Below are 25,625 nucleotides of genomic sequence, written 5' to 3'. Positions count from 1 at the left end.
GGAAAAGCTTGAGCTTGAGCTTGAGCTTGAGCAGCTTTGCGCATTTCATAAATCTATTGAGGTGTGCTCTCAAATTGAATTATCTATGGAGCGGCAAGCACACAAGCTAAGCTCAAATTATTAATAATTAAGTAAATGTGTGTTTGTTGAGCAGGCAAGCACTTAATTAGTAGCAGCTACTAATACACTGGCAGGTTTAAGCAAAGTTTTGAAATCAATTTCATGTATCATGTGTGTATGCGTGTGCGTCTGTACGTGTGTGTGCAAACAAACTAACTAAAAATATCATATAGTATTAAACATGATATATGAAAATGATAATGCGCTTTGACAGCTTTGGGGCGCTCGTTATCCCACTCGCTGACAATTTTAGTTCACACACACACACACAAACATGCAATATATGTGTGCGTGTGTGTTGTGCGCTTTTCAGACAGCATTCAATACATTCACTTGTCATAGGTCAGGTTTTAAACTTTCGAGCGTCGCCGTCGACTGCGCTATGCGACGCTGCAGCCGCTGCTGGCGTCTTAAGAGCGCGCCTGCGCTGCAGCTTTGTTGACAACAGAGCGCAGCCAAATAGAGCAAAAGCGCTTGAGTGTGGAAGCAACACGTGTTATTGCATTTGTTTACTACACACACATATATATGCATGCTATATATAAAATATAAATAAATAACGTCAAGCGTGCGCGCGCTTCTGTTGAATGACATTTTACGCAAAAAGTTTTGTAGTATGCGCCAGAGTGTGAGTAGCGGCTGGGGGGTTGGGGGCTGACTTGGCTAGTTGCGTATGCGGCGTGGCGGTTTGACGGTCACACAATGACGTTGTCGTGTTTTATGTAGCATAACTTTTGGCGCCAATGTGGCAGTGCGAGTGCTCCGCGAGTCCTTGTGATTTATGATGTTCAGCTGTCCGCGAAGGTGATAGAGTGCCAGCGCACACAAAGGACCACTGAGCAAGGAGCTGACAGGCAAACAGCAAATAACATTAAATAGTTGCAGCTATTAAATTGAAAGCAATTCAATTGCATGCAGCTTTAGCTATAAATAATTCGCTTTGATTATACAGCCGTTAAATGCGCTGGTAATTAAATTATATTGCCATGATTTATGCACATTTTGAATTTACCATAATTCAAAGTCAGCACGCTTACAGGTTTTTAATTTAATTGTACCACCAACTCGCTCTCTCTACACTCACTCTCTCTCTCTCTCTTTTTTCTAGCGTATTATTGGCACACAGTAAACAAGCAGCAACAATAACGTTCGCTGTTACTACTAAAATAGATACTAAAGAGAAAACAAACTAAAAAAATAACAAGCAAAGAGAGCAAGTATCGAAATGTTGCGACGCGTCGCTGACGTCGGCAGCGCAGTGCGCGTCGTTCAATTGTGGGACAAGCTCGGCTTTGGGTTAAAGCAGCGCCGAAGGGCAAACTGCTTTCGGAGATAAGCCCAAGCGATAGGCAGCGCGCTGGCAGCGCTGTCGACGCAGCAACTGTCTGGCAATTTGCGTTGATGCCATACAGACAGCGACGCTGGCAGCATGCTGGCTTGGCTTGCTTTGTGACTGTGGCGAGCTCAGTCTTTGCCGGCGTTTCGAACTGATTGGACGTGTTAAGCGGACTAAATTGCCAAACAGTTGCCAGCGACGTGTTAGTGTCTCCATATAGTTTATTAGTATTAGTTAAGCACACACACAGACTCACACACACACACACACACACACATGGCTAATGGTCCGCTCTGCATGTGTGTGTGTCTGTGTGTGAGGTTAGGCACTATTTGGGGATTTAATGGAAAAAGGCATTAATGGATGCTGGTGCTGGTCGTTGTCGTTGCCTCGGGGCCGGAAAAAGGGCTCAACGGTGATAGTGGCCAGGCCATAAGTGTGAGCTTTTGTGCATATGTGGGTTGGTGTGTGTATCAATTTGCAAGCGACGTTGAGTGTTTGTGTGTGCCTAAAACTATGCAACAAAATTTCGGTTGCTGACATTTGATTCACACGCACACGCAGCACAAGCTATTGCTGTATGTGTGTGTGTTTGTGCGTTTGTTTGTGTGTGAGCGCGCATTTCGGTTTTATCGTGGATTTGACTGACTTTACGGGTTATTTGTTCCTAGCGCATGTGTGTGCGTTCATAAAAAATGTAACTAAAGTGGATTTCGTAGAACGTCACCCGCATGCCCGCATCCAAAACGCTTTGTGTCCGACCCTAACGGAAGCGGAAGCTGCACCAAAAACACACACACAGACACACACTAACACATGCATATATTCGCACACTCTGCTCACATTAGTGTCACGTGCGGCGTACAAAGTAAATTGAATAAAAGGTGAAATAATTTTCACGCTAAGCTTGTTGCATGGCAAAAGGCAAAACCGGCCAGAGCCAAAGTGACGCGCTCTTCATGGCAGCAGCAGCAGCAAAAAGTGCGCAAAGAAAAAAGGTTGCCTACGCATAAATTGACTGCTTGCTGGCCAGAATGAAAGTATTCGCTGTTGTTGACCCCACGAGCGGGCACTAAACCAAAATGTATGCAAATGTACCGGGGCCAAGCGAGCGAAACGCGTTAAGTGACTAAAGCACTTTGTACAAAATTTATTGTGCGAAAAAAAAGAAGAAAACTCAACGGCAACGTAAACTGAAAGTCGAGCAAATTGAATTGAATGGCAAACGCGACGGCAGCGTTGACGTGACTTGAAGCATATGCCGTGCGATAATCAAAGTGTGATAAAAATGGCAGCAACAATGGCCGCACAGCCAAAGAAAAAGCAAATAAAACTAACTGTTGTCTGGCTCTACGTCCGTCTGTCCGTTCGTTCGCGCACAGTCACAGTCCATAAAAATTTTCGTCTATGCACTGCGTATAATTTATGATAACGGCTTTAACTATTTTTTTTTTGGCTACCTTTTGGCAATTGTTGAATGCAGCCACAAGCTGTGCAACTCACACACACACACACACACACACACACACATGCATAAATATTTACTTTTTTTCTTTTGGCCTGCCAACATATGTGGGCACTTTTGTCTGCATGTGTGTGTGTGTGTGTGTGTGCGACAAAGCAATTGCCGCATACTGGGCGCATTGCCAAAAATAATAAAATCACAATTTTATGCACAGACAACTCAATGTAACTGCGACCAGCTTACGGGATATACCAGCATTGCCGTCGCCGTCGCCACTGTTGCGCCGCATTGCTTTGTGGCTGTGTGGCCAAAAGATAACGAGGTAATTTCACTGAATGATTTACAATTTTAATTTTAGCAGCTTTCGAGTTTGTTTGTTGTTTTACTTTTACCCGTTTAGCCTGCATTGGCTTGTTTGCTGCCTTGGCACAAATCCTCAAATATAAAAGCCTGTTTTGCTTCGCAACTGATTGTGTTTGGTTTCATCTTTTCCTTCTTGTGGGTGGGCTGTTGAATAATGCAGAGAGCGAGAGCGCAGCATCAGATATAAAGCTCAAATTCAACTGTGGGCTGTGGTCAAAATGCAAAAAAAAAAAACATTTGCTTGAGCTTTGCGGTTAGCTTGATTAAACTTTAATCTGTGAAAATATTGATATGTTTGCAACAAGCAAATTAAATTGAATTGATTTGCCAGCAAAGAAAGCCCAAATTCAAGTTAAAACTGCCAAGCAAACACAAATTTAGTTGGAAAATATTTACAAATTAAGAATGTAGCAACTAAAAGGGTTATTAAAAATTGCTCAAAGCACTTTGGCAAATCAACTGCAAGTAACTGAGGTACAAAATAAAAATAGAGTCAGAGACAGAGCGAGAAAGCGAGAGATAGATATTAAAACATTCTAAAAGGTTGCACAGCACTTGTACCAATTAAATTTATTTGTCCAACACCAGGACGATGTCACTGACAGACGCAGCAATACACTCAAGTCGCCTCTGTACATAAAAACCAACAGCAACAGCAGCAGCAGCAGCAGCAACAGCAACAACAAGCTAGAGCAGCAAGCACTACAGTGACAATAACAAGCAAAGGAAGACGCAACAAAACAAAGGCACTCCAAAGCGCCAAAGGCAGCCCCTCGTTGAGGCTGTGATAAAATGAAAAAATGTTAGAGAGCAAGTGGGTGGGGTGGGGCAGGCAGGCAGCACGTACGGCGGTTAGTCAATGTGACAATGCAGTCCCATGAACCGTTTACTCCCTGCGGGCAGCCTGACTGGGTTCACACAGCCAACAACAATGGCCAAGTATTCATGGCTTAGAGAGAGAAAAAAGCATAAAAAATATGCGCGGCCATTAGATTTGTTGCGCGGCAACCATTTTCTTTTACACAATGTTGCTCGCTGAATTGTTGTAATGTAAAAAAGGTGGCCGAACAATTCTAGGCACAGCTACGAGTATAACAATGACTGGAGCGGGGAGTGTGGGTGCATAATATTGTGGGCATAGGCGTTGGCTAAAATGTTATTAGGTGGCTCGACGCCTCAGCGTTTCCGCCTTAGCTCTAATCCAGCAGCAGCCAGTCCGTCGATGCTGAAGTTTGTCATTGTTTTAGCTTCGGCTGCGCCTTTGTGCCAAATCATAGGCATTTATGAGTGGGCGAAGTGCAGCGGATGCCGCTTTGACTTGTGACCCAAGCCCATGGCCCTTTGTAAGCCAAAAGAGTTGCACTTCAGCTGCTGCTGCTGCTGCTGCTGCTGGGTGCAACTGCATAGCATTGTTATAAACGACTTTCTATTGTATGCGCGTGTGTGTGTTAGTGGCAAACAGGAAATTGCAGTAGCTCCGCTTAAAGTTGCCTTTAAATTTTGTGCTGCAGGAAGCTCTCAGGCACATAAATTGCCAAGCTGTCAACCAGCGCTAAACGCAAACACATCCGTTCTAGCCAACAGCCTTAGTATATGCAACACATTGCGCAACGTGCAACACACACACACAGACAGACACAGGTGCAACGAAAGAACATTGCGTTAAATCTATTAGCGAAGCATTGATACCCTAAGCTACGCAAGCGAGCAATAAATTTAAACAAATTCTTCTACTACTATAAAATGCAAGCTTTAGAATTTAATTTCAAATTTATAAATTGAGAATATGCGCAGCATTTAGTCGTTGCTTAAGCCCATTTGGCTGCCCAGCTAGGGTATTGTGTAAAAAAGCAATACAAACATAGCACAGGTGACGAGCATTAAAACGATTCAACAGCTCGACTCAAAAGAAGAAGAAAAATTATTGCTTGACGCCTCATGAATAGCGTTGGTTGCTGGTGGTGGTGGCAACAACAACGGATGCAACAGCGTTTAGCCCCAGCCCACTTCCTATTCAAAGCAGCGCCACACTCTCTCTCATGGGGGAATATAGAAACGCTGCATTTGCGCTCGACTGCCGCTGAAACACATGCAACACAGCAACGTGCAACGTGCAACACACACACACACACACACAACGCTTCTTTGTATGCTCTATGTGTTGCTTTTTGCTTGTGCTTGTTCATGTCGGTTGTTGCTGTTTGTTGTGGCATATAGCACTTAAAGCCATTCACGTTGCACAAACACAAATGCACTTGTGTGCTCAAGGCGCGTGCTAAATTCAAAGCGAGAGCGCACCTTTTGGCCAACGCGTCAAAAGGACCAACCAGCCAACCAAGCCAAACTCAGCTCAGCGCAGCTTGGTCAAGTGATTGAGCTGCTAATAATGTTGCGCAACAGCGCAGATTTGTGGCAATGCCCAATCAACTGCACCCAAGTGTCTTTAATTTGCAAGCAAACGAAATATTAAAGTGGCACATTGTTGAGCATGTTTTAGAAAATACCAAGGACATTAATTTCTGACATTGCTGTCTATTAAATGTTTGCTTTCTATCAAGGGCACTTAATGTTGGCATGCTACTAAATATAATTTTAATGCGAAAGCAATAAACATTTGCAATTACATCAAAAGCCGCTTGAATAATATTCAGGAAATAAATAAAGTCAATTTTTGTCAACCGTTGTTAAATACAAAATTCCAAGCAACAATATATTAAAGCTTTCAAATTCATGCATTCGAACGAATTTTTGCATAAAAGCTAAAACATGTTTTACCATAAATTGGGCACAGCAACTTCACTTGACATTAAAAGTTGTTTGCTAAATTTTGAAACTTTATGCAAAGGTTAACATACAAAATTTCAAAAATGTACAAAGCTAAAATCAGAGCTAAATGCTGACTTGCAGCTCTTTGAAATTTTAACCACTGTGCTAGTAATTCTTTCGAATTTGTCTACGCTTTATAATCTTGTTGTTTGCTTGTTGTAAAACTTTCATCCACGTTCGACTACAGCCTTGACGCATGTTTTGTTTTACTTTCAACTCTCAGCTCTCACTCAGGTCTTTTGTCTCTGTTATATCGCAGTTGTCATAACAGATATAGATATCATAACATATGCTCTAAGCTATATGCTTTGACAACTGTTTATCAGACTTTAAATGCTGGTGAAAAGGGCAAAGAATCATGTGAGGCTGTTAGCCTTTTGCCTATACAGCGAAGCAAGATTATCACAATAAACTGCCAGCAGATAAACAGTTGTTATGGCCTGGCTCACACATAACAAACACAAGCGTTAAATACTCCCACACACACACACTCACACATGTGTGTGCAGTAAGCTTGTGCGACATATTTAAAGCGCCGCAACACATTTAGCGTCAAATTTGCTGACAGTTAGCAGTTATGACAGAAAACACAAGGAAAAGTAATCGCTTGTGAAAGCGATACATGTGGCATGTATCCTGCAGGCTGTCACCCAGCAATTCCCGACGTCGTCGTCGTCGTCCTCGGCGGTGTTGTCGCGTTGTCTGGCCGTGGTGGCAGCCAAATGAAGCCAAAGCGACATAGCAGACAGTTAGACGCAGAGCGACACACACAAAAGCGTGCAAAATAAAAACTCATTAAAAATGAAAGGCAAACACATACACACACAGGCACACACATGCACGTCTGTCTGTGCGACAGGCAAGTGCTTAGCTTGATAAAATTTTTACTCTAACAAAGACGCTGGCAAAATACACAAATCATTTTAAATTCTCAATTAAATACAAACAGTGCGCTCACACATGATTCTCAGGATTGCGCCTGGGCGTTTAAAAAGGTGTCAAGTTACAAACATGAAAAGGACACTTGAGCCTGACCCCCAGCATGCTGCAAGCGATGCTGTCGATGCTCTCTGGCTGGGCATAATGGGTGTCATGATGATGTTTACTCAGTCGCTGCTAAGGCGCAAAGCAGCAGCAGCCGCCCCTTCGAAGCGAAGTGGTTAGGGCGTGGCAGCAATTCGATGTAAGGCCAAACAAAAAGCAATAAGATCCACACGCTGAGCAAACTGCTCGACCTCAAAACATGTTTATATCAACGTCATTGTAGTAGTTGTGCCTGTGTCTGGGTGTGGGTGAGCAAATAAAATTTAATGATGGCACACAAGTCGTACATTTCGTATGCTCGGCTCATAAATACTCGTTAAATGTATTTACAAAGTACGCAGGGGCAAGAGCCTCTAGAGCAATGCAAACTGAGAGACTTTTGGCCAAAATGTTGCTGTTGATACTTCACAGCGGCTTTTGTTGCAACGTTGTTTAATTTCCTGTGTGTTATTTACACAGTTGCTGCTGCTGTTGAAGAGGCAGCAACAACAACAACTGTTTCGAAATCTTATACTAATGCCCAATTATTTCTTTTAATTTATAGCCAAGAAACTGCGGCATGCACTGACTCTGAACTACACAAGAGACTGGCAGCAAACGTGAGAAGAGTAACAACAATCAAATTGTAATTTAATAAAAACCTACATGCAACGATATGAGTTTATTAGTGCTACACAACAGAGAGCAAGGTATGTACAACAAATTGTTGTTGCAACAAGTTGTGTGTGTGCAAGAGTTAAGCAAGTTTGCAACAGCAACAGGGCAAACAAACTGCCATAAATATACAAAAAATGCAACACACATACATAGCACACACACACACACACGCTGAAGTAGCTGAGTTTGGCTCTAGCACAAGCCTCTTGCCTCACTCAAGTGCTGGCTGCCGGCAAACGAAATGAAACCGAATCCAAATTAACCGCATTTTATGAGTTGCACTTGTAGCACACACAGCACACACAGAGTGAGGCAGGCACTGCTACTTGCCACAGCGCGTGCCTCACTGTTTAAAAGTTTAAAACAATCTACGTGCAATTGCATTTGGCTTACATTAACTATGCTATGATAATTATGCTTAACATTTGTTTTTTATGCTTTCGTTTGCTTCATTGTTTTTCTTTTTTAATTCGTTGCAGCATTTACTTGCGCGACAACGCAACGACTGCAACTGCAACTGCTACTGCTGCTGCTGCTGCTGTTGCCATGGCAGACAACAACAGTGCAGGCCACAAGCGGCTTACGTGTGCCCACGTTTCTGCTGGAGCCCGCGCCGCGCCTGCTGTTTGGCAACGATACGGGCGCCCAGGTTAGTTGCCTGGTGGCTCATGGCAATCCGCCGCCCGTTGTGTCCTGGGTATTGCGCGACGGCACGCTGGCAACGCAGGTGCCAGGACTCAGGTAAGCGCATGCACTCCCACTCGTAGTCGCTTGTGTGGTTGCGACAACTATGCGTATGTGTAATAATAATAAGTTGAGAGCGGCTTGCAACGTTTGGCTTCCTGCCTGCCGCTGCGGTTAACCAAAGTCACATTGCTGCGGCTTCCAGTTTGTGGCTGGCAGACTTAAAGGTGTTATCGAGCTTGTTTTTAATTAGCCTGCTTAGCTGCCAAACGAACGAACTTCAAGCTGCAAGCTCTCAGCCCCAAACTTGTTCAAAGGCTCAAAAGTCTGAAAGCCAGCAGCAGCCCTCAGCATGTATACAAATGATGCTCACTCTGTGTGGCTGTCAAACAATTGGCGCGCACTCTAAATGCGGCTGCTTGAAAAAAGGCCAAAGAAATTATTTGTATGTATGCGGTGCAAGCGACTTGAATTGTATACAAAGCCCAACCCTACATTTAGTCACAGTCTGCCTGTCTGTCTGTCTGTCAGTTTGCGCTTTGTTAGCATTTAAAATATTAAAATGTTGTCATGTTGCTGCTGCCACGCGTCGTATGCGCAATGTCAGCCAAAACTGCTAAATTAAAATGTGCCCAAGCTCAGGCAGAAAGAGAGAGAGAATTTGTTTGGCTTTCACTTTAGCTTAGTTGATATGTTGATTAAGCCACAGCCACAACACATGAGAGCTCATTTTAATTATAAATAATGCAAATTCAAGTGCATTGACTTTGGGGTAGCTGAACTTTATTTTGGCAGCCCGCTCTATCCACTTGCTAATTATCTAACTCATTATTTAAGCAATTGCATTAGTTAGCCACATTTGTCTTATTCCATTTTAAATCGCATCAAGCAGCGCATTATTCAACAGCTGAGTGCTAAAATATTTGCAGCAATTTTTATGATGCGAAAAATGAAATGTCATTTTTAAAGTACGTGCGCACTTTGCGTTGAGGTCAGCAACCCATACTCAGTATGTGTGTGTGTGTGCAAAATAGAATTTATTTTAAGCTACTAAAGAGCATGGCTAAAGTGCTATCTAGCAGTTTGTGCTGTTTGCTTTTTTCGGGGCAACATAGAAACGCAATAGACGTAAACAAATTGCCAGCACTTAAACATTTTTGAAAACTGCGCTTGATGAAGTTGCCGGTTTTTATTTTCTGTGTGCTGTATGTATAAAGCACAAGCTCAACTTTTGTCGCTTGTTGCTTGTTAGCTGACTGGCGGACTAGCAGATGATTAGCGACCATTGCTGCATGTTGGTATGTGCTGCTGTAAAGGAGTTTGCTTTAGTTTGAATTGCAGTCTGGTGTGCCGCAAGAGTTATGTGCTGGCATGTTGATGAGTTCAGATTGTTCTCTAAGCCACAGTGGTGTGCATACCAAGCAAGAGCGAGCGCTTAAATATAAATTTTTAAATGGCTAAAGACGTAACTGGCTTGAGTCTGAGTAATTAGCTGCCATTTTTGATTTTGATGTAACGTATACTTAATTTGAGAGTCTGTTGAGTTTGAGTAATTGCTTTGTCAATATAAATATTTCCAACTATGCATAAATTGTGCACAAGCAACAATTGCCATATTACATTTTAAATGCTGAGCTGAGTTTGGATCTGCTCCAATTCATTTGAAGTGGCACAACTAGCAGCAGTTGAAAGGCAAATATGCTTACTTTATTGACTAGCTTAGCATGTGTGGGGCGCTGTGTGCTGCACTTTATGTAAGCAATGTGGGCTTTGCTTGCAACATGCTGCCAGGCTTGGCTGCTTGTGTGAAGACTTGCAGAAATGCTAGGCTTATATTGCATTTTTATGTAAATCTTGCAGTATCGTTATAAAAACTATTGTTGTTGGTTGCTGGCAGCAAAGTGCCTGCCACATTTGGCGGTGTGCTGTGCAACAAAATTTTGGGTTCCTACGCTTCACCAATGTTAATAAATAAATAACAAGCGCAAGCCCGCAAGACTTTGCGTACTGCTCGTAAAATATTGTATACTGCTTATGCTGCTGCTGCTGCTGCTAGCTACTACTATTTTTTATTATAGTTTATACTCTCTATGCTCAACTTGTTGTTGTTGTTCTTTTTGCAGAAAAATATCTGGCAACGGCACATTGCACTTCCCACCATTTTTGGCGCAATATTATCGCACGGATGTGCACGAGGCCAGCTACCGTTGTCGAGCTAGCAACGAGGCCGGCACAATATTGAGTCGCAATGTGCAGGTGCAAGCAGGTAAGTGGAAAGTACACTAAAGTAGCTGACGTGGCAGGCACATGCCGGCTCCATTAGCATGCACCGCAAGCCGCAAATACACACACACACATAGATACACATACATATACAGCAGCGTCAGTCGTAATGGACATTTTGAGGCTGCTCACGTTCAATGGCGGTTGCTTTTGCACAAACTCTAGCAATTCGAAATGATTTTGTTTTTAGCTCAGCCTGACATGCAGCTGTCAGCTCTTGATAACTGCTTTAATATCCTGCATATTTCCTGGCCCAGCAAGCAACTCAGCCTAAATAGTAATAGCTAAGCTAGCTTAGCTTAATTGTCATTAAAGTTATTTATATATAAAATCAACAATGTGCCACTGACACCATCGATTGTCTGCTCTGTGTTTTTTGCATGCTACTCGCTTAAAATCTCATTCAATATTTACGCTTTGAATTTTCCATGTGTTTTATTTTCAACTCAGAGTCAGTCGCGTGCCGTCGTTTCTCTCTTTTTATTTTTCGTTTTTGGCAGCAGTCGCGTAATATTTTTTGTTTTATTTTTATTCATCTGTTTTTGTGTGTCATTGTTTTCTGCGCTTTCAGTTCCGTTTCGCATGTAATTTCGAGCAATTTCATTCATTTAAACTGCTGCCATTTTTACATTGCAACGCGTTTATTGTCCCCAAGTCTGCTCCTGCCCCCAGGCGCACTGGCTTGCCCCCAAAAGCGTTTTACGAGCATGCATTCATTCTGAAACGCGCAACGGCAGCGATTGTTGATTTTTCGTGCTTTGCCCTCAGTCTGAGCTGAGCCATGCCAATTGCAATTGTATGTGTGTGTGTGTATCTCCGTCTGTGTGTGTGTGTTTCATTTTTACGTTTCACGCTTTGTGTTTTCCCTTCGCAGTGGTGCGTCGCCAGTTTCACGTACACGTTGAAAATACTGAAGTCTATTTGGGAAATTCGGCATTGATTAAGTGCGCTATACCGGAATATGTGCGGCCTTATGTGCGTGTGGCCAGTTGGCAACGCGGCGAGGAGATACTGCTGCCGGATCTGTCGGATGTTGGTGAGTGTTGCCACATTTTTCGACCACACACAGAGTGCGACGCGCTGCAACTGAAATTTATGTGTGCAGCTTGTAGATGCTTGCTTGATATTTGTTTGTCCTTAGGGAAAGCAGCGTTGACATTTATTGCCAAAAATATTACGTATACGCTGCCGCAAGCGCTTTGATTTTTCAATGCAGACGCTCGCTGCTCCCTCCCCACCGCTGTAAAATTTCATTAAATATTTACTATTTATTCTCACCGTACTATTATACACATATTTATTTACTTGCTGCAAACAGCGGGTCGCTATGTGGTGCTGGCTGCCTCTGGTGATTTGTACGTGCGCACTGTGCGCACCGAGGACGGTTTGGTTAAGTTCAGCTGCCTGGTAACCAATACGCTCAATGGCGAAAGGCAGCGCAGCGATGCTGTCGTGCTGCAAGTCAAGGGTAAGCTAACAAATGGCAACGAAAACAAAAACAAAAACTAGCTATGCTGCTTCATTGCAGAGTTGAGCAAAAATCTGGCACCGCGCACCACACAAAAGCCCGTAATGGAAATCAATGTGGAACGTGGCAATGATGTGCACTTGCCTTGCAATATCCAAGGCAATCCTTTTCCCATATTCACGTAAGTATAAATGGCGTAGCTATGAAGCGTATGCAGTTGTTTATGCATCTAATTGCTGCTGCCTGTTGCTAAGCGTATGGCTAGGTTAACGCCAGAGCCACATGCTCATAAAATGGCAGCCCAAGTGGCAGCGGCAGGGGCGGCCATTTTGTGTGTGGCAGACAACACTTAAGTGCTTTTGAATGTTTGCCAGAGGCTCAGGTTTTATCGCATATTAGTGGCAGCTGTGTTAGTGCCTAATTACGTGACTTTACATCTCACTCGCACGCTCACTCTCACTCTCTTTCTCTCGCGTGTTAATGTGGCAAACACTCAAGCGAAATCAGCGTGTTTATGCAAGAATTGTATTGAGCAGACAGTAAAAAGTTAATAAAAATATATCAAGCAGACTTTCTGCAAGCAATTAGCAGCATATAAAACTCAACTGGGTTAAACAGGACACGACAGTCGTGCTCATAATTTAACAGTCTGTTTCACACACACACACAGTCAAGCTTATTCAAATTTCATGCACTCATAAGCACTTAATGTGCGTCTGTGTGTGTGTGTGTAGCACTAACAAAAAGAGGCAACACACACAAACAGCAGCAAACAAGCGCTAAACAAACAACAAGCAAGACAGACAAAACTTACAAGCAACGAGCGCTCGAGGGCATTTGTGAAATTCCTTAAATATTTTGAAATGTCAGCCGTCGCGCTAGAGATTTATGCAGCCTTTTTTTTTATCTGTTGTCAACCCCCGGCGCTGATTACTATAAATGCGAGAAAAATGCGTTAAATTTTGTCGCCTACGTGGCTAGCATAACAAACAGAGGCGTCGGGCACTTATTGATTTCATCATCAGCATGAACTTCAGCATATAGTTAAGCTGTTTATGAGTTAGTTTGGCCCACGCTATTAGTCTCAATTTAGCCATAAAGATATTTGTTACATCCTTTTATGTATTCTCTGCTTTTTTTGCAGCTGGTATCGTGTATCTGATTCCGCCGCACTCTATCCCATACCTTCATCACAGCGCGTTATACTGTCGCGTACGCTGCTGCTTATTAAAAATGCTGACGAACGCGATGCGGGCAAGTGGGTAAGTATACGCCTAGTAGGCTGAGGCTGTGTGTGCCAAATATTAATCTGGCTGTGCCGTAGACAGTCTGTCAGTTAGTACGTCAATCAGTTTTGTGCAAAAAGTCAAGCTGTTCGTTCGGCTATATTGTGTTAAATGTACATAGAGCATGCCATATATAGCTATGATATATAGCATAGTTGATTGATTTTGCCAGGCTTACTACATAGCCTAACAGCAAAAAACGTAAGCTCATGGTTTGAATTTTTATTTTTGCAGATTTGCCAGGCGTCGAATCAGTTTGGCGAGCAGCGCATCGAAATTCGGCTCAGTGTCAATACGTTTGTGTCCGTCCATATATTGCCGCAAGTACAAATTGTCAATTCGGGCGGAACGGCAATTTTCAATTGCACCACAACGGGCTCGTCGATCGATGCCAATGCCATCGACTGGCTGCACAATGGGAAGCCGCTGCAAGCGAATAATGCACTCAGTACCGGTCGGGATAAGTGAGTATATGGCGCAACATGCAACATGCAATGCAACTATGCAACAACGACAACATGCAAAACTTCATTGTTTTTGTTGTTGTGCTACTAACAAAAGCGGCTTCGTTGCCGCTACTTTTTTTATCTTTACTTTTTATTTTGTGCCAAAAAACATTTTTGTGTTCTTCATGCGCAAAAAAGCATAAAAGCTCTAGATTACATTGTTCTTGTTGTTAGGGCTTTATGCTGCTGCTAGTTGAAAAATGTTTTATTGCTGTGCATTATTATTGATGAACGCTGACTGCGGCGAGGGTAAAAAGTTGAAGTTCATTCGTTGCCAACAACAGCAACAACAAATAATTCCATTTGATGCCACTGCCATTGTATTCGCTTTGTATTTTATAAAATTTTAGCAGCCGTTGTCTGTTGATTGCCTAGGGATTTTATTTATTTATATTTTTTGTTGCAAACAATTGTTGAGCTTAATGACGCACAGTTTAACATTGATTGCAACGCATTTTCATTTTCAAGCGCCTGCCCAGTAATTGATAGCAAAAGAAAAAGCTGCCGAGCGTGTGTTTTTGACTAATTAAAATGCATAGCTTAGGAAAAAGCAAAGCCAAACATACATATGCATACTAAAGCATAAATTATGTTAATCTAAGCCAACAGGCATAACTATATACATACACAAATATATGCAGTACACATTTACACTTGAGTGGGTTGAACACATCTTTGATAATTTAATGCAAATTACTTGAAATCAGCATAATGCGCAGCTTGACCAACACACACACACACACACACACATACACACACATACAGTATAGATGTTAGCTATATATTTTAGGCTGTATACAGCGACCGCAGTACAAACAACTTGTAAAGGCAAACAGCAGTGTATGGCTGTTTGTATTGCTTGTGCCTGTGTCTTTGTTTTGTTGATTTTATTGCCGCATACACATGTGAGCAGCAGCCAGCACAGCTGTTGCCCAAGGATATAGCTGCTACTACTACTACTATATGTTTATAAAGGCGGTCAAGCAGCAGCTCAAACAAATCAGCATAACAAATCAAGCAGAAATTTTTATGCTTATGCTAATAAAATAAATAACAAATTTCGCCTCAGTGCACAAAAGGCCAACAACACGAACAGCACACACACACATATACAATTTTAAGCTTTTACAAAATGGCGTCAGCTGATACTGTAAACTGAAGCGTAATATTTTTATTTTCTTTCAGCAACGTTGTCAGTTTTGCTTGATTTTTTGTTTACAAATTTTGCACTTTTTTACTTACATTCTCTACTTTTCGGGTTAAACTCCTTTTTGAACAGCATACGCTTTCTATCGAAGAGCTCGTTGATGGTGCAGAATGTAGGACGACGCGACCGCGGTGTCTATCAATGTCTGGTGGAGAACGAGCGTGCCAGCGCTCAGGCCATGGCGGAACTAAAGTTGGGCGGTAAGTCTCCGCCGCCCTTGCTGCCAACTCATGCATAGTTTATGCGACTTGCTGCTTTTTTGGCATTTATCAGTCGAGCTACTACTATATACTACGAGTACGGCTCATTTTTTCGTATGCTTTGCCTTTGCAGACACTGTGCCCGAACTGATTTACACGTTCATTGAACAGAATGTGCGTCCGGGGCCATTAATATCGCTTAAGTGCTCTGCCAGTGGCTCGCCGCCGCCGCAAGTAAGTTCAAATGTTTTATTACGCTTATTCATTTTATTATTATTATGCATTGTATTCAACACACACACGCACACATAAAACTTGATGAGCAATTTGTTGAGTTGAAAGGTGCATGGCTGGGAAAGTTTTAATGTAGATAATAATTAATAGCTTTGTATATTGTATGCGTAACTTTTAAGTTTATTGATACTTATTAGATTTCATATGGGTTTGAAATTTATTGCTAAACTAAGCTTCAGTTTATACTTGCGTTGAATTTATCGTTTTAAGTGGCAATTTGCTGATTAAGCGCACAAATTATGCAGCTGACATATATATCTATATATATTGATTTTAATGCTTCTTTCTTTGCTGCAGTTTGCTTGGCTGCTTGACTCGCAGCCCATAATGGATGTCTCGCTGCATCATCGGTTTGCAATTGGGCAATTTGGCGATATGTCTGGCGATGTGATAAGCCATTTAAATATCTCACACGTGCGACCCGACGACGGTGGCCTATATAGGTGCGTTGCCAGCAATACAATGGGCAGCGTGGAGCATGCAGCCAGATTGAATGTTTATGGTAAGTTGTTAAAAATATACGATATCAATTATTTGTCATGGAGAAGTTTCATTGTGCTTAACATGGGATAAGCAAAAGCATGCGCTTGGCTTTGCAGACACTTTTGTCAGCCAAACAATGCAAATCAACGAAAAAATGCTGAGGCATGAGAATTTTGTGCCCCATTCAGAGTCACATTCACATTCACATTGATTGAAAAAATACACACACACTCACATGTGTTTGTAGTCAGGGGCAACGTGACAAAAGGCCATAGAAAATTGAAAAAGTAACACAGACTCACTCACACACAGACACAGACACACACACAAAAGTGTGTGTGATGATGCCTCGTTGATGATGATGAAGCTTGAGCCGAGCTCGTTGCTAACAAGCGAAGCGTATGCTTGCATGCTATTATTATCCAGGCCTACCGGCAACAGTGCGTATGAAAATTTAAACGGCAGCATTAGCTACTAAGCATATTTTGGCAGCATTTCATTGTCATTGCGATAAGCTTAACTTAATGTGTTAATAATGCATAAGCGTCTGTATGCGTGTGCGTGCGTTTGTGTGTGTATCTAAAATATATTAATCATACGCCTCGAGCATGGGCACTTGATTGATGTGAAGATGTTGAGCAAAAGTTGGCTTTTTCACTTCACTTGCCAGTCGCATGTGCAAGTGCCGTATACTTGATATATGTCTAGGTGTAGCTGTATTGATGATAAATGAAGTCAGTGTAGCCTGCAGTGCTATTCAACTCAAATTCCCATATTAAATTTATCAGCAGTAGCTTTAAAGCAAACGCTAATAACATTATTATTCGACTGCAACACGCATACGCACTGTAGTCTCGCCGCAAACAATGTAAATGGATAACAGCCATAGAGGTCAGCTTAATAATGAATATTTCGCAATTTATGCAACACATTTATGCACTCAACTAGCTGCATTATCAGCACTAAAATGTTGCAAGCCAACATCATGCTCGTGCCCTGTGTGCGAATTGGTTATAATATAAATTATTCGCCATATGTGTGCGCCCGCCTAATTGCATTTGCTAACTAATTTGATAATTTAAACAAAGGCACGTACTATGGTGTACGATCAATATTATATATACATTATATTCTATATGTAGGTCCGCCATTTGTGCGCGCCACTGGACCCATTAAGGCCGTGGCCGGCGAGGACATTACGGTGCGCTGTCCCTTTGCCGGCTATCCCATTGACCAGATACGCTGGGAGAAGGCGCATCAAGAATTGACAACCAGTAAGACAAATTGCTTTGGCTGACAGCGCAGCGCGTGTGTCTTACACAATTTTATTTCTGTCGCACAGGCTCTCACCATGTGCTGTCCAGCGCGCAGGAGGGCGGTCAGCTGCTTATCAAGAACGTCGAGCCGGGTCGGGATCAGGGCATCTACACCTGCATAGTGCGGAGTCGCGCCGGCGAGGAAGCGCGACGCGACATGCAATTGAATGTGAACAGTAAGTTGAAAGCTGTCGCTGGCCATGGCAGTGGTCACATTAATGTTCTGTTCTGGCTAATCGCTTGCTCAACCCGCAGGTCCGCCCGTCATTGAGCCCTTCAAGTTTCCAAAGAATCTGCAGGAAGGCGGACGCGCGCAAATCACCTGCGCTGTCTCCTCTGGCGACATGCCCATCTACTTTAGCTGGAAGAAGGATGATGGCAGCATACCCAGCAGTCTGCAGGTGAGTCCCAGTCGCAGACGAGCTAAATCCGCATGTTGTCCAACTGCCAATGCACAACAATTTTGTTGCTATCTCTTTTATATATATATATCTGTATGTTTGTGTGTGTCTTTCAATTTACAAGATTACGGAAAAGAAGGAAGAGTTCTATTCACTGCTGGTGCTTAAGGATATCAGCGCCAAGCACAGCGGCAAATATACCTGCTATGCCAGCAATGCTGCTGCCAAGGTGAACTACACAGCGGAGTTGCAAGTACGCGGTAAGTTGGGTGGGGGGGGGTCTGGTATAAGCTGCTGTAACTATTGGTGCGATTCGCTGCTATTTGAAAATAAATCACGCAGGATTTGTGCGCCAGCAGTTTTGCCCTTTTTCGCGTTACAAACTCACAAACACTCTGGGAGTGAAATACAAACAGCAAGTTGTTAATTTTCTTGTTTACTTTGGCGCACTTCGTTTCGTTCGTTACATTTCGGATTGTGTCTGCCGGTCACGTTCACGTTTCAGTGGCGCCGCGCTGGAGCTACGAGCCCATGGATACGGCCATTATGCTTGGCAATACAATATCGATAAATTGCGAGGCCGAAGGATATCCGATTCCAGCTATTACCTGGTTCAAAGGACAGGGTAAGTTGCCCCAGCCTCCCTAGCAGCTGCCTAAAGCCAATTGCCGCAGTTCATGAAAATTGTATGAGAGCCCAGCAGGCCAGCGATACGTATGCAAACGTGATGCGTTGGCCTTATTAATTAGCAGCATTGGATTTGAATGCGCGCTGGCAATTAGTTTAATTAAAGTCTCTTTTGTGCTTCACACACACAGGCAAAGCCTCGAAGGACTTCAAGCCATTGAGCATGCGTAATCACTCGCTGCTGCTCAATCTGGCAACGGACAACGATGAGGGCTACTACATGTGCCAGGCAGCGAACGAAATTGGTGCGGGCCTCAAGAAGATAATACACATCAATGTGAATGGTAATTGAATTGCCCAAAGCCGCAGCCGCTGCCGCAGCACAGTTTAATTTTAATATCTCTTTGCAGAGCCGGCGCGCTTCGAGCAGCCTGCGCGTAATATTAGCTCGCGTCGCAATGATCCAGTTACGTTGGACTGTCACGCCAAGGGCGATGAGCCCATCAGCATTGCCTGGACGCATAATAACGGGCGCATAGATCTGAACAACTTTCGCTTCAGCATTGCAGAGATGAAAACCGAAAAGGGCGTGGACTCGCAGCTGACCATTGCGCACTCGGATCGCCATGACTCGGGCGTGTATCGCTGCATTGCCGAGAATCCTTACGGGCGTGCTGAGCAAATTGTTTTCCTAGCCGTGCAGGAGCGCCCCGATACGCCCTCCAATCTGGAGGTCTTTGAGGTGGGCTCACGCACCGTCAAGCTCAGCTGGCGGCGTCCCTTTGACGGCAACTCGCCAGTGCTTAGCTATCTGGTGCAATATCAGGCGCTCAAGTATCTGCAATCGCACACAGCGCTGGGTCTGGGCGCTGCAGGCGGCGACTGGGCTGGCCTCAATGTGATCAATGTAACGCTGCCCTCGACAAGCATCAGTCGCAGGTAAGGCACATCCAACTGCAACGCATTTAAAGTTTGTCAATTATTTTCTTGCGCTGTTTAGCTACGATACAGATTTGCGTGAGAGCGCAATTGTTGCTGGCCTATCGCCAGCTACAACATTCCTCATACGCATGCAGGCGATTAATGAAATAGAGCGCAGCGCATATACCGAGGCAATTGTGCTAAAGACGCAGGAGGAGGCGCCCACTGAGGCGCCATCCAATGTGCAGGTGCAGACAGGCGGCGAAAGCGAGCTAATTATCACTTGGCAGGTGAGTGCAACAGCAACAGCAGCGACTGTTGCAGCAGCAGCAGCAGCTGTTGTAATGCAATTTGATTGCAGATACCGCCACGCGAGTCGTGGAATGGCGAGCTCATCGGCTATACAGTGAACTGCAGCGAGGAGAAACAGAACATTAACTACATTAGCGTGGAGAACAGTTCGCTCAAGTCGCTGATTGTAAGTGGTTGGGCCACCACCAAGGCTACGCTGCGTGGTCTGCGCAAATACACGCGCTATGCCGTCACGGTGCGTGCCTTGAATAGCTTTGGCTCCGGGCCCTGGAGTGCTGCCATTTTCGGCACGACCGCTGAGGGCGGTAAGTTGGCCAAGCCGCAATCTAAACGAAATGAGTGCAACTCTCATATGTTGGCTATGTTTATTTGCAGTGCCGGAGGCTGCGCCGCAGCATGTCAACTGTACGGCGCTGTCGTCGCAGAGCTTGAAGATAACGTGGCTGGAGCCGCCGCTGCAATTCCATGGCGGCATCATACAAGGATATAAAATTTTATATCGCCCCATAGTGCAGCAAAGTGAGTAGCCCCAAGTCTACCAACTCTTTCTTTCTTTCTTTCTCTGTGTACACATTGCAGGCTAACTAGATTGTGTGTGTGTGTGTGTGTGTGTGGTTGCTAGTTGGCACTTTACGGCGTTGATTTTGTTGATATTGCAAGCGAGTAGCGCTGTGCAAACAGCAATCGATACAGTCTAACCCGCAAGAGCGGTTTGCTGCCGAGAGTTTATTTTGCGCTGGCGCCGACTGAGCCAAGGCAGCAGCTGCAATAAATCAATTTACGAGCACAATCAGCATAGTAACTGTTACACACACACACACACAATCACATTAAGCTTGCATTTTGTTCAACATTTATAGCACATAACGAGCTAAGCTAATGCAATTAAGCATACGCCATGTATCTTCTACTTTGCAGTTGATGTGCCCGCCAAGCTGGAAGTGAAACGCACTTCCAATTTGGAAACTTATCTGCATACGCTGCTCAAGGCTACCAACTACTCCATACGCGCTTTGGCCTACACATCGACGGGCGATGGGCTCGCCAGTCAGCCATTGTTTTGTCAAACGGATGACGATGTGCCCGATGCGCCAGCGGCCATTAAAGCGGCCGCCTTGACGGCTGATTCGATTTTAATTTCATGGCTACCGCCAAAGAATCGCAATGGCATCATAACCCATTATACGGTCTATGCACGTGAAGCGGGACGCAAGGGCCAAAGCAAGAGTGAGTGAGCACTGGGCCAGGCCACAGTCTTGATCCGAGGCATTTACATATATTTGTTTCCTCTATTTTTTTTGGTATATTTTGCAGCTCACATGGTGCGTGTGGATGAGTATGGCTATCCGGTGACATTTGAGGCGCGCAGTCTGGCAGAGAATCAGATGTACGAGTTCTGGGTATCGGCCTCCACTTCAGTGGGCGAGGGCGAGCCAACGTCTGTGGTGGCGCAGGCGACCAACACACGAGGTAGGTTGGGCCAGGCTTTAAAGCGATTTACACAGTGCAAATTAAATGCGCAAACAAGTACAGTGAAGCGCAGCTAAGAGTAGTGCATATGCTATTTCTTGATGAGTGAAGTTTATGCCAAGCAAATTAAATATTTTGCTACTTTGATTATTTGCTTTTAGTCTGATTGATTAAATAGATAAAATTGATTGAGTAAACTTCAAAGCTGAACAGTAATTACACAAATGGAGTTAAGGGCTGTACTACATTTGAGTGCTTACTGTGCCAATGCAATTTGCAGTTTAATTAAAATTTCACATTTGGTCACAACGACCAATATAACCACGACACAGGCGCCAGGCGCCAAGCGCGTCCAACATTTTAATTTGCAACATGCCTAACGCTTTATGGTTGTTTGTTGTTCGTTTGTTTGCTTGAATTGTTTGTTGTTTTTAGCACCTGCACGCATCGCTTCATTTGGTCAGGTGGTGCGCAAAGCCGTGGGCACCAGGCTGGTGCTGGAATGTTTGGCCGTGGGCAATCCGACGCCGCGAGCTCGCTGGTTGACTCGCGATCGCCCCGTAACCTTTAGCCCCTTCTACGAGGTGACCAACGAGGGCAACCTGCGCATACATCGTAAGTATGCGTAAATATTTGTGCGTTGCGGCATCTATTTGATGGCACATGCTCGATTGCAGGCGTTGAAGGCAGCCTGTCCGGAAATTATACGTGCACGGCGAACAATCTCTTTGGCAGTGACGAAATCCAATATCAGGTGATTGCAATGAAGCCGCCCGCTGCACCACAAATCATTGTGCAGTACGCTTCCGCTGACAGCATACGCGTCAGCTGGGACGCGCCCGAGGATGGCGGCGCCCCGCTGCAGGGCTACAGCATTGCATACCATACGGCCGGCGATAGCTGGACACAGACCGAGCTGCTGCCGGAGAACAACGCATACACAATCGAGGGCCTGAAGTGCGGAAATCAGTACATTATAAAAATGTCCGCTCACAATATGGTTGGCACTGGGGCGGCCAGCGAGGAAATTAATGTCTGGACCAAGGGAAAAGGTAAGCGGCCAGTTGCCAGTCCCAATTTGCATATGTATGTCGTGCGACTCGCATCGAATCGACTCGACTGTTGAGTTGAGTTGAGTTCATGCGAGAGCGCATTCAAATTTTTTGGGTATCCGCAGCAGTTGCAACAGCAGCAACAACTGCTGCTGCTTACCACACAGTTTCATTTCCATATTCATTTCGTTTTGCAGCCTCGCAGGCGCCAAATGGCAACGAACTAATTGCCACCAATGCAACTTGCGTGAATTTAAAGCTCTCGTCGTGGCACAATGGCGGCTGTGGCATACATCACTTCTCCATCGAGCATCGTCCATTAGGTGAGTGTATGCGATTGTCTGCTTGCGTAAATATTGCTGCTGCCATTTAATTCAATCAATGCAATTATTTACGTTTTCAATTAACTGCGCAATAAGCACTCATTTTTATTTATAAATGTTTATATTAATGTTGTTGTTGTTGTTGCCATTGCATAAAAAACATTGACACACGTATTAAATGAAAATGCAAAACTTGTTTGTGTTGCTTTTCGATTTTCGTATTCGCAATTCGTTATTCGATTCTCGATTTTCATTTTGTGCTTTCCGTTTGCCGTTTGCTGCCCCCAGGTGACATACGCTGGACAGTTGTCACATCAGATATATCGAACGCGGAGGAGAATCGCGAAAATTTAATATTCTGCGACTTTCTGCCGGCCAAATGGTACCAGCTACGCATTTCGGCCACCAACGACGCTGGCAAAACGACGGAGCATTATCATTTCAGCACAACGAGCCTCGATGGCATCACCATTCCACCGCCGCCGGTATTCCCATCGGAAAACGATTTGATGAACAATCTGATAAATGCGACAAATCCAACCAGTGGTGATTGGTATTCAACGTTAATTGTCGCTTCCATAATCACAGTGAGCATCATAACGATGTAAGTAAAGCTTGCGGGTGGGCTGGGCTGGGTTGGGTTGCCATGTTAATTAAGCTTTCGATTAACTTGCGCATAAGCCGATGAAGGCGCAGCGAAATTACATTTATGCCAAAGGGAATTCAATCCCAAAGTCTGATTGCCACAGTTCCAGTTACTTTACTTTAATTAGACGCCTAATCGTCTGGGTTTCAATTTTCTAACTAACAGCGCCCTTACCATTAAACATCGTCGCACTCTTTGCGGTCCCGTTGCTGCGGGCTACGAGTCTCGTGCGCTGCCCGGTGACTACAAGGAGGAGCATGAGAATCGACGCAACCAGCAGGTGTACAGCGCCTCGCCGGTCAAGACTGTGGACAAGGGCAACGATTCGGGTGAGTGACAGACAGCCTGCGTACGTGCTTAGCCCACAGAGTTGACAATTAAATACTTTGCGCGCTTAGAAATGTACGAGATTTCGCCATATGCCACGTTCAGTGTCAACGGCGGTCGCACTGGCGCGCCAGCCAAGACGCCCACACGTGGCCTGGCCACCCAAACGCCCCACGACTACACCATGCAGTTCAAAACGTTTGGTCATCCCGAGGGCGAGAGCTTAAATGCCACTGCCTATCCGCTGCTGCCCAATCCTGGCTTTGGTCACGTCAAGGGCAAGTCCAGCTGGCACAAGCAGCGCTACTACAACACCGATGGTAAGTGCAGTCAAATTACGTATACGCAAGGGCTAAATATGTTGACTGCAGATGAGTCGACGCTGAGCAAATCGATGACTATTGTCGCTGGCTCGCAGTCAGGACATTCGAAGAAAAGCAGCGCCGCACGCAGCTGCAAAAGCGGCAATGCAGTTGTCGTAGCCGAGTCCGAGTCGGACACTAGCATTAGTCCCAGCACAGAGTTCTCCAACATGCCCACCTACAGAGTTCCTTGCAAGTCCTCGCGCAGCAGCGACGGACGCGCAGTTGTAGGTGAGTAAACTTAGCTTAGCTTTAATTTAACATTTTTGTTTTAATTTGTGTTGCCTGCAGATATGTTTCGACCTGACTCCAGCACAGAGTCGAACAACGATCAGGGCTCGCCTGGTTTGGAGCGACGCTTGAACACACCGCGGCATATTGGCGTCGCCGTGGAGAAGCGCAGCGCTGGCGCTGCTCATCGCAGTCGCAAGCAGCATGCAGCCGCTCAGGCGGCCAACCAAACGTTGGAGCGACGAAAGTGCCCTGGTAGTAACAACAGGTAGTTCAGGTACCTAAACCCTAAACAAATCTAAATCTAAAATACATAACAAGCAGCAAAATATGCAAAACGTAGCGTAATTGGCCCAGAGACATAGTTCGCTGCAATAGCAAAGCGAGTCGCTGAACGTATTTCTGTGTCTGTTTTCTTTATTTCGTATACGCAGCATGGACAGTGAGGTTGATGCGCAGACAGTCGCCAGCATTGCGGCCATCATAAGCGGCGTGGAATTGGCTGCCAGCGGCTTTCGACCGCCCGCTGGCTTTCACGATGCTGCGCGTGAGTTTGGCGATCAGGCGGAGTGCGAGCGCGAGCAGCGCGCCCTGGACTTGGAGGTGCAGCGCGTGATGGAGAACACGACTGAGACGCAGCTGGCGAAGATGGATCGCGAGGAGCTGACCTCACTGTTGGCAAGGTAAGCGAGCGAGATTCGTGCGTAGTAATTGCCGCTTTACTGTAGTTTGTTGCATGCAACTGTAGCGCCTACCAACCTTGAACTTGCAACTTGAACAGCCCACACTAACTTAGCACTGCGAACTCGCATCCTTAGGTATCACGAGAAGAAGGAGCAGGAGCGCCAAGAATACACAATACACGTTTAATAGCGGGCAGCCCAACAAAACAAACAAAAAAACAACACAACACACAAACTAAAGCATTTAAATGCATTTAAAATAGCGAGACAGTCTATATACAAATACAAAACTCTGATTGTTGTTCATTAACATATGCGTATATATATATAGTCTGTAAGCCAAGCACTTCGTATATATATATATATATATATATTCTCGCTGTAACGCAATTTAAAGACTATAAAAAGTATCTCGATGTACTTATGACTAAGCTTGCCTACTCCTCCGACTAGAGAGCAAGTGTTGAACGTCTGCTAGTTATGTAAGTCAGCCAGCGATTATGCATAAGTAACTAACTACACTTACTTACGATGTGTATGATTCGATTTGTTGTGATAAATTATGTAGTGCATAACCAACCAATTGGCGTCTAATTAAAATATACAAAGAATACAAATTGTTATTAATTAAATTAAATGTGTGTGTTTGTAATTTTTTGATTTTCGTAATATGATAAAACGCATTTTTATGGAATTTAATTGAAATAGATAATCAGCAATTAAATTGTATTG

The 25,625-nt window shown here is 44.4% G+C and overlaps 1 protein-coding gene across 2 annotated transcripts; it reads left to right on the top strand.

Annotated features, from left to right (window-relative positions):
- The first annotated feature begins 1,598 nt into the window (after nt 1-1,598).
- Nucleotides 1,599-25,499, top strand: LOC108604480 (Down syndrome cell adhesion molecule-like protein Dscam2). Of its 2 annotated transcripts, none has more exons than XM_017993967.1 (35): nt 1,599-1,658; nt 3,136-3,243; nt 7,699-7,843; nt 8,291-8,552; nt 10,619-10,761; nt 11,653-11,814; nt 12,097-12,246; nt 12,307-12,427; nt 13,391-13,508; nt 13,767-13,996; nt 15,318-15,445; nt 15,579-15,679; nt 16,037-16,241; nt 17,365-17,496; nt 17,565-17,714; nt 17,794-17,939; nt 18,064-18,199; nt 18,445-18,564; nt 18,758-18,910; nt 18,977-19,505; nt 19,567-19,777; nt 19,849-20,104; nt 20,175-20,318; nt 20,718-21,026; nt 21,114-21,269; nt 21,705-21,884; nt 21,947-22,321; nt 22,519-22,644; nt 22,933-23,248; nt 23,456-23,619; nt 23,689-23,937; nt 23,989-24,210; nt 24,271-24,478; nt 24,645-24,893; nt 25,029-25,499. In XM_017993967.1, exons 3-35 carry the CDS (start codon nt 7,810-7,812, stop codon nt 25,078-25,080), a joined length of 6,237 nt encoding a protein of 2,078 aa, XP_017849456.1. In that variant the 5' UTR covers nt 1,599-1,658; nt 3,136-3,243; nt 7,699-7,809; the 3' UTR covers nt 25,081-25,499. The 2 variants fall into 2 exon arrangements, with proteins under 2 accessions (XP_017849456.1, XP_033149971.1); XM_033294080.1 differs by having other exon boundaries at nt 24,959-25,115.
- Nucleotides 25,500-25,625: the final 126 nt, after the last annotated feature.

This window comes from Drosophila busckii, chromosome 3R, assembly GCF_011750605.1.
Source record: "Drosophila busckii strain San Diego stock center, stock number 13000-0081.31 chromosome 3R, ASM1175060v1, whole genome shotgun sequence".
NCBI classification, from domain to species: Eukaryota; Metazoa; Arthropoda; class Insecta; order Diptera; family Drosophilidae; genus Drosophila; species Drosophila busckii.
The sequence above is the reverse complement of the archived record's forward strand: the minus strand, read 5'-3'. Positions and strand labels throughout refer to the sequence as shown.

What these genes read in the sequence shown, in the direction of transcription:
- LOC108604480 (XM_017993967.1), top strand. Translation starts at nt 7,810, where the DNA reads ATGAGTTTATTAGTGCTACACAACAGAGAGCAAG. An exon ending in TGTCTGGACCAAGGGAAAAG is followed by an intron (nt 22,322 to 22,518) that starts GTAAGCGGCCAG and finishes TTCGTTTTGCAG; the next exon opens with CCTCGCAGGCGCCAAATGGC. An exon ending in GGACAAGGGCAACGATTCGG is followed by an intron (nt 23,620 to 23,688) that starts GTGAGTGACAGA and finishes TTGCGCGCTTAG; the next exon opens with AAATGTACGAGATTTCGCCA.